The sequence below is a fragment of the Hippopotamus amphibius genome, chromosome 6 (genome assembly GCF_030028045.1).
Source record: "Hippopotamus amphibius kiboko isolate mHipAmp2 chromosome 6, mHipAmp2.hap2, whole genome shotgun sequence".
Taxonomy (NCBI): Eukaryota; Metazoa; Chordata; class Mammalia; order Artiodactyla; family Hippopotamidae; genus Hippopotamus; species Hippopotamus amphibius.
The window spans coordinates 170,683,541-170,695,830 of NC_080191.1; the positions used below are offsets into that span (position 1 = coordinate 170,683,541).

Genomic DNA, 12,290 nt, shown 5'->3' on the forward strand with positions numbered 1-12,290 from the left:
CAAACCCAATCAAAAAATGGGCAGAAGACCTAAATAGACATTTCTCCAAAGAGGACATACAGATGGTCAAAAGGCACACAAAAAGATGCTTGACACTAATTATTAGAGAAATGCAAATCAGAACTACGAGGTATCACTTCACACCAGTCAGAATGGCCATCATCAAAAAGTCTACAAACAATAAATAAATGCTGGAGAAGGTGTGGAGAAAAGGGAACCCTCCTACACGGTTGGTAGCAATGTAAACTGGTGCAGCCACTATGGAGAACAGTATGGAGGTTCCTTAACAAACTAAAAATAGAACTACTGTATGATCCAGCAATTCTTCTCCTGGGCATATATCCAGAGAAAACCATAATCCAAAATGATACATGCACCCCAATGTTCACTGCAGCACTATTTACAACAACCAGGACAGGGAACCTAAATGTCCATCGATAGATGAATGGATAAAGAAGTGATACATATATACAATGGAGTATTACTCAGCCATAAAAAAGAATGAAATAATGCCATTTGCAGCAACCTAAACAGACCTGGAGATGATCATACTAAGTAAAGTAAGTCAGACAGAGAAAGACAAATGCCATAGGATATCACTTATATGTGGAATCTAAAATATGTGATACAAATGAACTTATTTACCAAACAGAAACAGAATCATAGGTGTAGAAAACCAACTCATGGTTACCAAAGGGGAAAGGTGAGGGGGAGGGGTAAATCAGGAGTTTGGAACTGACAGATAGAAACTACTATACATAAAATAGATAAACCACAAGGACCTACTGTATAGCACGGAGAACTATATTCAATATCTTGTAATAAACTATAATGGAAAAGAATGTGAAAAATACACACGTGTATAAGTGAATCACTTTGCTATACACCAGAAACACAGCAGTATAAATCAACTATACTTCAATTTAAAGAAATAAATTATAAACTTTCTGAGGCAAAAACAACAACTAAAAATCCCAAACGAACTGATAAAGAAGCTGGGATGTATGCACACACACCACAGGAATACTTCATAAGAACAAAAAAATCTTGCCACGTGCAGCGCCCTGGGTGGACTCGGAGGGCTTTATACTAAGTGACATGGCAGACAGAGAAAGACGAATGCTGTGTGATATCACATATGTGGAATCTAGAAAATACAACAACCAGCGAATAGAACAAAAAAAAGCAGAGCTGCAGATTCAGAGAAGAAACTAATGACTGGGGGGGCGGGGTGCAGGGGTGGGAGAGCGGGAGGTCCACACGGTGGGCGCACGGCGGGTTGAAGGATGTACTGCACAACACGGGGAGTACGGCCAACGTGCTGTACCAGCTGGAAATGGAAAGTCACCTTTCAAACCTGTATAAAAAGTTTTAAAGAAATACCCACCCCCCAAAAAAATAAATAAATATTAAAAAAAAAAAAAAAAAAGAAATACCCAAGGGTGCCTGCACGCAGGCAGCCGTTCGCTGGTTCCCAGCGTCAGCCCCGGGGGCGGCCAGCAGGCGGCGCCGCGCGCAGGAGCGCCTTCGGGACCCCTCCCCTCCCCCCTCCCTTCCTCCCCTCCCCCTCCCCCCTCCCCCGAAGGGGCGCGGCCGCCGCCGAGCCGTCTCCTCCCCGCGCCGTGCGGTCGCGGGCCCGGAGCCCGGCGCTGACCCGCTGACCCCTCGACCCCGCAGGCCGCGCGCTCGCCGAGCCGCCTTCCGAGGCCGCGCCCCGCCGCGGAGCGTCGGCTGCCTGTGCCGGGGCCCCGCGGCGGGGCTTTCGGAGGCCGGCCCCGGAGGCGCAGGTCCCTGATGGCCCCCGGGGGAGGCCTTGAAAGCCAGGCTGAGCGAGGGGCTCGTGGAGCGCACGGTCAGCTCGTGGACGCGCTGCTGGCCGGCTGGTGGTGCGGCGACAGGGCATCAACATCACCCGCCTCCTGGTCCCAAGTGGTCTGAGCTCAGCGTGCTTGTGGGCCGCATGAGGTTAACTTCTCCCACCTGCTGGGGGTTTCAGTCTCTGCCAGACAGCTCACAGGATGTGGCGCAGGGTACTACTACCTGTAGCCCTTGAGCAGGAACGAAAGGTCCTTGCCTTTAATGGCTAAACTATCATCTTCTCTTGCTCAGCTGTTTTCCTTTCTTTCCGCATTGTCTTACTTCTTTGATTAAATTTACTCTTTGGAACTTGGGGAAGGACTAGGAGGCTAAAGGTTTTCGACAAAGAGGCAGGCAGAGGACACGGGGTGGGGGGTGGGGTCTGTCCTGGGAAGGCCCGGGAGGGTCCTGCTCGGTTATACTGTGATGCACTCTTATCCATGCAATAGATCCTGCCGGCACCCACTGTGTACTCGGCATTGTTCTAGGTGCCTGTGCCACTCTGTTCCCAGACAAAAGTTCCTGTTATTGTGGAGTTTATGTTGGGGTGGGGGAAGCCGGGAAGGGTTGTCAGAAAGTTAAAAATAAATCATGAATATGAAGGACGTGCTCAAAGATTAATATAATAAAGTTACTTTTAAAACTTACATTTGGGGGGACGTCCAGATCCTGATTATTGTGTTCCTTGATCTCAGTGCTGGGTATATTTGCTTTGTAAAATGCCCAAGTATTTGCACTTCTCTGGATGCATGTTATACGTCAATGAAAAGTTCAAAAAATTATATTCTGATATTTTCTATTATTGTCCTCTTTCATTAAAAAAAAAGCCACTTAAAACTCACTAAATTCAGCTCACCTCCTACTAATAGGCTGCAACAGTAGTTTGAAAACTATTGCTCTATTTTTAAAAACAAAACAGAACCAAAAAAACCTTCAGCGCACTCCCTCTGCAGCATCCACCCCTCTTGGCTGAGCACCTGCTTACAGGTAGGATCCGGGCTGCTTTCACTACCCGCAGCGGCCTTCCTTGCCCTCCCGCGTGGCCCACGCCTGCAACCGGCTCACAGTGGAGATTCTTCGGGGCACTGTCACAAGCCTCCTTTGAGCAGCTTGCGCTGCCTCTGCTTAGAACTAGACCTGACAAGCCTTTCTCCCTGCAGAGCCACTCTGCTGTGGGCAGCTCTCTTCAGATGCCAGATCTGGGAGGAGACTGGCACAGGCATGTTGGAGGGTTGGGGTCATCCCCACAGCCTCCTGAATCTCCTCAGCCTTGTGCTTCTAGTCTGTGTCTCCTTTCCTCCACTATGCTATCAGTCCTCTTGCGGGAGTTCTCCCCGGCTACCAGTACCAGAGTCACACACAATGCAGAGAAGGAGACATCCTCCCAGACAACTTGCATCACAGCCCCAGTGCTCAGTGTGGTGGTGGGGACAGGCCAGGTGTTGGGACTAGGCAGGATGGGGGAAGGGAGCAGGAGACCTCTTTTCTGTGAGCCTGAAGTCCAGATAACCCTGCACTAGGCATATCAGCGACATGGGTCTGGCTCTTGAGAGCAACTGGAGGGGAGATGAGAGAATGGGAAGCTGGGCTCCCCTAAGAGAATCACCCAGCAGGACCAACCAGCATGCAGGTGCTGTGACCCCTTGCCTTGTTTGATTTAGAGCTTGATTTACCAGCAGACAAACTTGCTCCAAATCAGTTGTTTGCATCTATTGATTGGGGGCAAATCTAGTCAGACTGATGCCAAAATCCTTGACTCTCTGTGCATCAATGCCAAAAAGAAATATGGTGACAAGAGTTTTGTAGGAAGGAGAAAAACGGCTTTAATCTCTGCCTGGCAAAGGGGAAAACACAGCAGGCTAGCACCTCAAGAACTGTGCCCCCCTCTTCCCGGGGAATTAGAGATTTTATAGGTGGGGCTCGCAGTGGGGGGGGGGTATATGATAAGGATCAAAGTCGTGCAGGTCTTGCATTATTTCAGAACAGTCACAGCTGGCCCAGTAATTGGGCCCATTTGCCTCTGGTTTATTGGCCTAGGACCTTCTTTCTGAAATGCAAAAAGCTTTTTCATCAAGGGGTGATGTGTTACAAGGGAGTGCAGGGAGCATAAACACCAGGTGCAGGATGTAATTTACATAGAATTAGGGGGTGACAGGTGCAGGATGAAACTCACAAGGCGTCAGGGAGTGACAAGTTAGCTTTGTGAAGCACAAATCTAGTTATAGAGGCTATAGATGAGTAACAGTTAAAATAAAGCTAGGCGTGATTAACCCTTTCAGGCTCCTTTAAGTTTCTTCTCTAGCCTGTTCACTATTCCCTTCACTTTCCTTGCTCTCAGGAAAGGAAAAGCTTCATTTCTATTTTTGCTGCAACAAATTCCCCACTGCTAGTTCACTCCCTCCACATCAATGGAAGAAGGGAGATGGGCATCGTTCTTGTCTGCCTGAGGACAAACATTCAGTTTTGCTCCGCCTGCCCATCACCAGCTGTCTGGCCCAGGGCCCCATCTGTCTCTTTTAAGAGCGGATGCTTCCCAAAGCTCCTGGGTTTGCTACTGCTTTGTTGTGCCTTAGTGGTTCAGAGCAAACCTGGGAGTCAGAGCACTGGATCTGAATCCTGGCTTCACCACTACCGGCTGTCACGTACCTGTGTAGAGCCTCAGTTCTATCACCTGTGCAGTCCTGCCTGCCCTAGACCCTGTCTCGGCCCAGGTGGGATGCTTCCAGCTTCCTGCTCAGCGGCCCTGGCTCCATGGTGAAGGGCAACCCTTACACACACTGATCGAATGCCTTAGGAGAAAGCTGCCCTGCTCACCTCACGGGGCAAGACGCTGTGACTGAAATCCACCCAGTTCAGCGCCCCCACAGCTGTCTAGAACCCACGCCCTTCTCTTGCCCTGCTGTCCTCAGGCCAGAGGCCTTCGGCCCAGTGCTGGAGAGCAGGAGCGCAGGAGTCACCCTTACACGGTTCTCTGAGGCCTGGTCCTTGGGGCAGTTCTGTCTGGGGTTGTTACATTATTCTAAACTTTACAGATGAAGTAGTCAGAAACAGGGCCAGCTTGCCAGAAGCCTTTGGGTTCCAAGCTTCGTGGCCCAAGGCTGCCTCCAGCTGTGCTAGGATCTGGGTCTGCAGGCTTCATTATCGCCGGGAGAAGGAGCTCTGAGTTTTCTCCTCTTTTCGGGGTACAGGCCCAAGAGGGCCCGGTGCAGGAGGGGGGAAGGCTCCCTTTGCCTGGGGTTCTCTCTGCTGGCATTCCCAACAGGAAGCGTGCCAGGCCTGAGCCCGGCTTTCCCTTGGCCCCAGGGAAAGGGTGGAGGCAGGCCAGGTTCGCAGGGGTCTGGGCTGCTGCCGAGCGATTAGGACTAGAGTCCCTCTCGGCGGTCAGACGCTCACTGCATCGGGACCTTGGAGACCTTCCGACCCACGCTCTTCATTTCAGAAGCGAAGCAACGGAGGCCAGAGGCAAGCGACTTTCTGACACTCACGTGGTAAGTCAGGAGCAGCCGAACCGCTCCTCAGACCTCGAGGCTCCTCCTTCAGTGCTCCTTCACTGGGCCCCGCGGACGACACCGCCTCGGGTGACCTCCCTGCCTTCTGCTCCGCCTCTTCCCCCTTCGGCTCCACAGGCAAGCGCAAGGAGGGCCTCGGGTGCGATGGAGAAGCGGGAGCGCCGGGGCCCTGCGGGAAGGAGGGGAGGGAGGCGTAAGCGCGGCCTGGCCCCTTAAGGGGGCGGGGCAACGCCGTCGGGCTCCGCCCCCCGGGCGGCGCAGGCGCAGGCTCGGGCGGGCTCCAGGAACTCCAGCGGGCCGGCCGGCCGGCGGGCGCTCCGGGCTCTCGGGGCCGCGGCAGCTGCGGGGACCGGCGCGGGCGCGGCGCCCGGCGGGCGGACGTCGGCGGCCGGGAGCGAGGGCGGGGAGCCGGGCGCCGGCCGTCGGGGCGGAGCGGGGGAGGGGCGCGACCCCGCCGCGCTCGCCGCGCGCCGGGCGGAAGGCGCGGGGGGCGGGGGCGCGCGCGCGCGCAGGCGGCACCATCTGGAGGGGCGGGAGCGCGCGGCCGCTGGGGGGCGGGGGCGGGGCGGAGCCGCCGGGGGGCCCCGCGTGGGGGGCGCGCGAGGGGCGCGGCCGGCCGGGCCCCGCGCCGCCCGAGCCGCGGCCGCCACGCGTGGGCGCGTTCCGCCGGGGCCCGCAGGCGCTGCGCGGGCTGCCGCTCGGCGTGGAGGAGCGCGGCGGCGTGGGTGCGGCGGTGCAGGAGCGCGGCGGGCTGGGCGCGGGCGTGCAGGAGCGCGGCGGCCGCGAGCCGGGGCGGGGGCCGGGGGGCGCGCCGCCGTGGACGGGCCCCGCGGGCGGGCCGGTGGCGCAGGAGCAGGGCCTGGGGCCGCGGCAGGAGCGCGGCGGCGGCGGCCGGGCCGTGCAGGAGCGCGGGGAGGCCCGCGCCGGCGTGCAGGAGCGGGCGGGGCGCGGCCCCCGCGGGCGGCGGCGGCCCGAGGGGCCCGGGGAGCGGTCCTGGGAGAGCTGCGGGCGCCGCGGGCGGGAGGCGGCGGTCCTGGGCGGGAGCCCGGCGCGGCGCGGGAGCCCGGAGCTGGGGGGCCGGGCGCGGCCGGTGGGGCCCCGGGGGCCCGAGGGCGAGGGCCGCCTGGGGGTGCAGGAGGCGAATTGGCTGCCCGGGGTGCAGGAGGGCCAGGCGGTGCGGGCGGTGCAGGAGACGTGCCTGGACGGGAAGGCGTCCCGGGAGGGAGAGGGGCCCCCCGAGGGCCGCAGGGCCCGGAGGCGGCGGCGGCGGCGGCGGCGGTGGTGACCCCCGGGCCGGCGGCTCAGCGCTGCGGGCCCGCGGGGGGCGGCGGGCGGCGGGCTGCGCCCCGCCGGGCCCTGCGTGGCCGCCGCGGCCGGGACGTCGCGGGAGCCGTGTCTGCGGAGAGCCCGCGGGAGGCAGCAGGTGAGGACGCCCCGCTCCGCCGGCGGCCGCGGCTGTGTTTGGGGGGCGGGGGCCGCAGGCCGCCTCTCCCGCTCGCTCGCGCTTACACCCGCACGGGCGGGAAGGGCGCCGTGTCCGCAGCCAGGCGCGACCCCTGCCGCAGCGCGGCGTGTGCCGACCGCAGCCACGGGCCGTCTGCTTAGCGTCTGGACCCGCGCGGAGGCTGCCTGGGTGGCGGCCGGGCCCGGGCAGGAGCAGGAGAGGGGCGGCCCCAGGCCGGGGTGGCGGAGGAAGTGCGCAGCGCTGCGCCCGTCCGCCGGCGGAGGCGGGGTGCCTCCGTGCCGCAGCGCGGGTGCTGCAGTCAGCGCAGGCTGCTCACGTCCTCGAGCACTTTCCAAAAGAGGGAAGGGGCAGCCTTGCGTGAACAGGTCCGTATCTTGTCACCCTCTTGCTCACGTGAGCTGAGACGTGAGTGTGGCAGCCAGGAACCTGGGCACGAGCCTGGCCGGCTCCCGCCACACCTTCTTGTCACGTTTGATTGGTACTGAGGGCCCAGAGCCAAGGATGAATAGTGGGCAGAAGGGTGGAGAGGTACTGCTGAGGGTTCTGTCTCCGTGTGGGCTCTCAGGACCCCAGCCTGAAAGTGGGGGAGAGGAGAGGGTCTCTGCACTGCTGGACTCTGGGCCTCCTCCGTGGCCCAGACCTCAGCCCCACCCCGTGGAGGTGGACGGATGGGCCGCATCTGGGTTCTGGGTGGCATCGTGGGTTCTGTACCAGCCAGGGCCAGTTCCCAGCCCAGCTAGGAGGTGGGGCTTGCAGAGGTGGGGGTGGATCTGACTTCCTTTTGACTCCCTCGTGGCCAGGAGGCCAAGCCTATTCATTCCTGCCCCATAGGGGCTTGGTTGGCCGCTTGTTGGCCTCATCCTGCTAGGGATGTTCATCTCTTACCTGGCACTGTTTGGGTTCTTGCTTCTCTAGCCTGTGGGGATGGGTGCAGAGTTGCTGCCTGTCTCAGGGCCTTAGCCAAGACCCATCTCTGCCTCAGCCCAAGGAGTGGCTCTGAGTCAGACGGCCCCCAGACCCCTGTCCCAACCGGACTGGGTGGAGATAGTGCTTTCCTGTCGGGGCGCAGGGAGTGGTGGTTGCGTCCTAGGCAGGCAGCTGCGGGGACTCTGCTGGGGGAGCCGGTTAGCCTGCTCCCCGTGCAAACCCAGACCTGACTGTCAGCTTCGTCCCACGCCTGCCTGTCATCCTGCCACTCCAGACACTCAGGCACCGGAAGTTCAGCTGCTGCGTCCAAGGTGTCTGGTTCTTCTGGGATGGCCAGGCTGGTGTTTGCTCTCTGGCTTCAATGGAGAGAATTGTTCTAAACACATGCACATAAGCACATGCCTTTGCCCTGTTTCAGGTGGATTACTGAATTTGTGGTCGATGAAGAGAGGAAGAACTCTGGCAGATCTGGGTTTCAGCTGCTTACTAGCTGTGTCACTTCCGGAGGCAACAAGATAACATCTCTGGGCTTCAGTTTCCTCATCTGTGAGGTGGGCCCTGGTTTTCCCCACGTGTCCTGAGTGCAGAGGGCTCAGACCCTTCTTTGCCAGCCTAGGGTTCACCTTTCCAGGAGTCGTGGCCAGTGGACGTTAGGGAGGAGGGGTCAGTGCTCCCAGACCTTTTCTTCTGGGCGCTAAGCCCACTGTTGTCCGCCTACCCTGTGCTTTATCCTGGAAGATGAAGTGTTTTTTTAAATAACAGCTTTATTGAAGTATAATGACGTATGGTACATGGGACATATTTAAAACATAATTTAATACGTTTTAACATACGTACATACCTGTGAAACCACCACCGCAGCGAAGATAAGGAACACAGCCATTATTCCCAAGCCCCCCGAAAGTTCTCTGTGCCGCTTCGTAATCCCTCTATCCCACCCCTCCTTTGCCATCCCGCTTCCCCAGGTAGCAATGGTCTGCTTTCTGTCACTATACATTAGTTTGCATTACCTAAAATTCACGTAAATGGGGTCATACAGTATGTGCTCCTTTTTTTTGCCTGTGGTTTTTCACGCAACATAATTATTTTGAGATTGATCTATGTTTTTGTGTGTGACAATGGCTTATTCCTTTTCATTGCTGAGTAGTATTCCATTGTATACCACAGTCTGTTTATCCATTCACCTCCTGATGGGCTGTTTTCAGTTTTTGGTTATTACAAGTAAAACTACTGTGAACATGTGTGTAAGTCTTTGTATGGACATAGGCTTTTATTTCTCTTGGGTAAATCCTTAGGACTGAAATAGTTGGGTCATGTGATAGGTGTACGTTTAATTTTTAACAAACTGCCAGGCTGTTTTCCATAGTGGTTGCATCATTTTATGTACCCACCAGCTGTGTATAAATGTTCTAGTTTGTTCACTACGTTGTCAGCACTTGGTGTGATCAGTCTCTTTAAATTTAGACATACTGATAGGTCTGTGATGGTATCTCATTTTGGTTTTAGTTTGCATTTCTCTAATGACTAATGTTGAGCATCTTTTCATGTGCTTATTTGCCATCTGTGTATCTTTGTTGATGTATCTGTTCAGATTGTTTACCCATTTTTTAATTGTGTTGGGTTTTTTTTCATACTAAGTTTTGGGAGTTCTTTTATATTCTGGATACAAGCCTTTTATGGGATATGTGATTTGCAGATATTTTCTTCCAGGTCTCTGGCTTGCATTTGATTCTCCTAACACTGTCTTTTGAAGAGCAGAAGTTTTAAATTTTAATGAACTCCAGTTTACCAACTTGTTATTTTATGTCTTATGTTTTTGGTGTTTAAGAATGTTCTGCCCAACCCAAAGCGTGATGGTTTTCTCCTATAACTTTTATACTTAGGGTGTTATATTTAGGCCTACAATCTATTTTGGGTTAATTCTCAGGTTAGTATAAGGTGCAAGCCATGACTGGAAGTTCAGTTTTTTTGCATCTGGAGATCCAGTTGTTCAGCAGAATTTTCTGAACAGTTGTTCAAACATTGTTCTCCATTGTTTCTCCATGGAGTTGCATTTGTACCTTTATTGAAAATCAGTTGTTTGTATATGTGTAGATCTAATTGTGGACTTTGTTTTCTTCCATTGATCTAACTTGTCTGTCTTTATCCCAGGACCACATTATCTTGATCACTGTAGATTTTATTTTTTTACTTATTGGCTGAGTTGGGTCTTCATTGCTGCACAAAGGCTTTCTGTAGTTGCGGCAAGCGGACGCTACTCTTTGTTGCAGTGCACAGGCTTCTCATTGCAGTGACTTCTCTTGTTGCGGAGCATGGGCTCTAGGTATGTGGGCTTCAGTAGTTGTGGCGCACGGGCTCAGTTGCTCTGCAGCATGTGGGATCTTCCCAGCCCAGGGCTGAAACCCGTGTCCCCTGCATTGGCAGGTGGATTCTTAACCGCTGCGCCATCAGGGAAGCCCAATCACTGTCAGTTTTATAGTAAGCCTTGAAACCAAGGAAAGATCTTGAAGTTTCTTCTTCCTTTTCAAAATTACTTTAGTTATCCTAGGTTTGTTGCACTTCCATATGCATTTTAGAACAATTTGTTAATTTCTACAAAATAGCCTGCTGGGATTACATTGAATTTACAGATCAGTTTGGGGAGAACTGATATTTTAGCTGTATTGAATCTGACCCATGAACAATGTATATCTCTGTATTTATTTAGATTTTTAAGAATTTCACCAATGTTTTGTAGTTTACAATGTACAGATCTTTTAAATCTTTTGTCAGATATATCCTTAAGAGTTGCGTATTTTTGATGCTATTGTAAATGGTATTTTTAATGGAATTCAGTTTTCTTCTTAAAAAAAGTTTTGCTTACCATAATTGTGGTTAAAATATACACAACAAAAAATTTACCATTTTAACCATTTTCAAGTGTGTAGTTCAGTAGAGTCAGGTATATCCACGTTATTGCACAACCATCACTATCATTCATCTCCAGGACTTTTTTTATCTTGCAAAACTGAAACTGTACTTATTAAACAGTCTCTGTATTCCCCCTCCTACCGCCGCCCCTGGCAATCACATGCTCCTTTCTGTCCCTGTGAATATGACTGCTCTACCTCAGGGGCGTAGAGTCATACAGTGTTTGTCCTTTTGTGACTGGCTTTTTTCTCTTACTGTAATGTAGTCAAGGCTCATCCATGTTGTAGCATGTGTCACAATTTCCTTCTTTTTTCTGAGGCTGAATAGTATCCATTGTATGAATATACCACATTTTGTTTATTCATCCATTGATGGTTGCTGCTACCTTTTTGTTGTTGCCAATAATGTTGCTATAAGATGGTGTTGTTTCTTAAATTTCAATTTCCAATTGTTTGTTTTTAGTATACATAAGTAAAATTGACTTCTGTATGTTATCCTTCCACCTTGCTAAACAGACGTGTTCCAGTAGCTTTTTTTGTAGCTTCCTTTGGATTTTATACATAGACTGTCATGTCATCTGCTAATATAGACAATTTTACTTATTCCTTTCTGATCTTTATGTCTGTTATTTCTTTTTCTTGCCTGATTGCAGTGGCTTATCCTCTGGTATAATGTTGAATAGAAGATTAGATATCTGGTTCCTGATCTTCAGGGGAAACCATTCAGTATTTCAGCATTATGCATGATTTAGCTGTAAGTTTTTCATATATGATCTTTATCAGGTTGAAGAAGCTCCCTTCTGTTCGTATTTTACTGAGATTTTTAATGGAAATGGATGTTGGATTTTGTCAGGTTTTTTTCTGTGTTTATCAAAATGATGATGGGGTTTTCTTTTTTCGTTAATGTGTTGAATTACATTGGTTTCAAATGCTAAATCAACCTCACATTCCTGAGACAAGCTCCATTGGCTCACGATTATTATTCTTTATATACATTGTTGGATTCTGTTTGCTAAAGAATTTGTTAAGAATTTTTGCATCTGTGTTTATGAGGATATTTTTCTTGTAAGGTCTACAGGATTCATGATATACATCTTTAATTTATCGTAGTCTGCCTTCCAGTGGTGGAAGAACCTGAAGATAGTATATTTTTATTTTTCCCTTCCTTTATGCAATTATTATCAAAATTGTACGTTATATACCCAACACTGCATTGGTACAATTTTTATTTAAACAGTCAGTATCTTTTAAAGTAAGAAATATTTGTTAACTCCCCATGTGGATGCCATTTCCAGTGCTGTTCATGTCTTTGCATAGATCCATATTTCTATATGCTATTATTTTTCTTTTGTCTGAAGGACTTCCTTTAAGATTTATTATAATGCAGGTCTGCTGGTGTTGATTTCTTTCAGCTTTTGTATATTTAAAAAGTTTATTTAGCCTTTACTTTTATTTTAAGCTCTTTATTGGAATATAATTGCTTTACACTCTTGTACCAGCTCATGAGGTACACCAAAGTCAATCAGCTGTATTTCTACACATATCCCCATGTCCCCTCCCTCCCGGGACTCCCCCCCACCCTCCCCGTCCCAGCCCTCTAAGGTATCAACCATCATCGAGTTG

At 51.9% G+C, this 12,290-nt stretch overlaps 2 protein-coding genes across 13 annotated transcripts in view; one reads left to right on the plus strand and one right to left on the minus strand.

Annotated features, from left to right (window-relative positions):
• Positions 1 to 4,762: 4,762 nt before the first annotated feature.
• On the minus strand, positions 4,763 to 7,528 carry LOC130855021 (basic proline-rich protein). The gene is made up of 5 exons (XM_057737824.1): positions 7,483 to 7,528; positions 7,225 to 7,312; positions 5,655 to 7,158; positions 5,343 to 5,535; positions 4,763 to 4,788 (listed from the first exon to the last, which is right to left on the minus strand). Exons 1-5 carry the CDS (start codon positions 7,526 to 7,528, stop codon positions 4,763 to 4,765), a joined length of 1,857 nt encoding a protein of 618 aa, XP_057593807.1.
• Positions 6,639 to 12,290, plus strand: part of TNK2 (tyrosine kinase non receptor 2) — a 44,189-nt gene continuing 38,537 nt past the window's right edge. For 5 of the 12 annotated variants that reach the window (XM_057737978.1, XM_057737972.1, XM_057737973.1 and 2 more), the window contains exons 1-2: positions 6,641 to 6,789; positions 8,177 to 8,309. The gene's annotated coding sequence lies outside the window, so the exon portion shown is untranslated. Of the gene's footprint in view, positions 6,790 to 7,061; positions 7,197 to 8,176; positions 8,310 to 12,290 lie in introns of those variants that run through there. The other 7 variants (XM_057737984.1, XM_057737981.1, XM_057737977.1 and 4 more) reach the window with 6 other exon arrangements.

Bases quoted from the DNA above. Each gene is read 5' to 3' on its own strand.
- LOC130855021 (XM_057737824.1), bottom strand. From the start codon at position 7,528: ATGCCACCCAGAACCCAGATGCGGCCCATCCGTCCACCTCCACGGG. The intron at 7,159-7,224 runs GTGAGCAAGAGG...TCTTTTGGAAAG, and splicing joins ACACTCACGTCTCAGCTCAC to TGCTCGAGGACGTGAGCAGC. The intron at 5,536-5,654 runs GTTCCTGGAGCC...TCCTTCCCGCAG, and splicing joins CGGCCGGCCGGCCCGCTGGA to GGCCCCGGCGCTCCCGCTTC.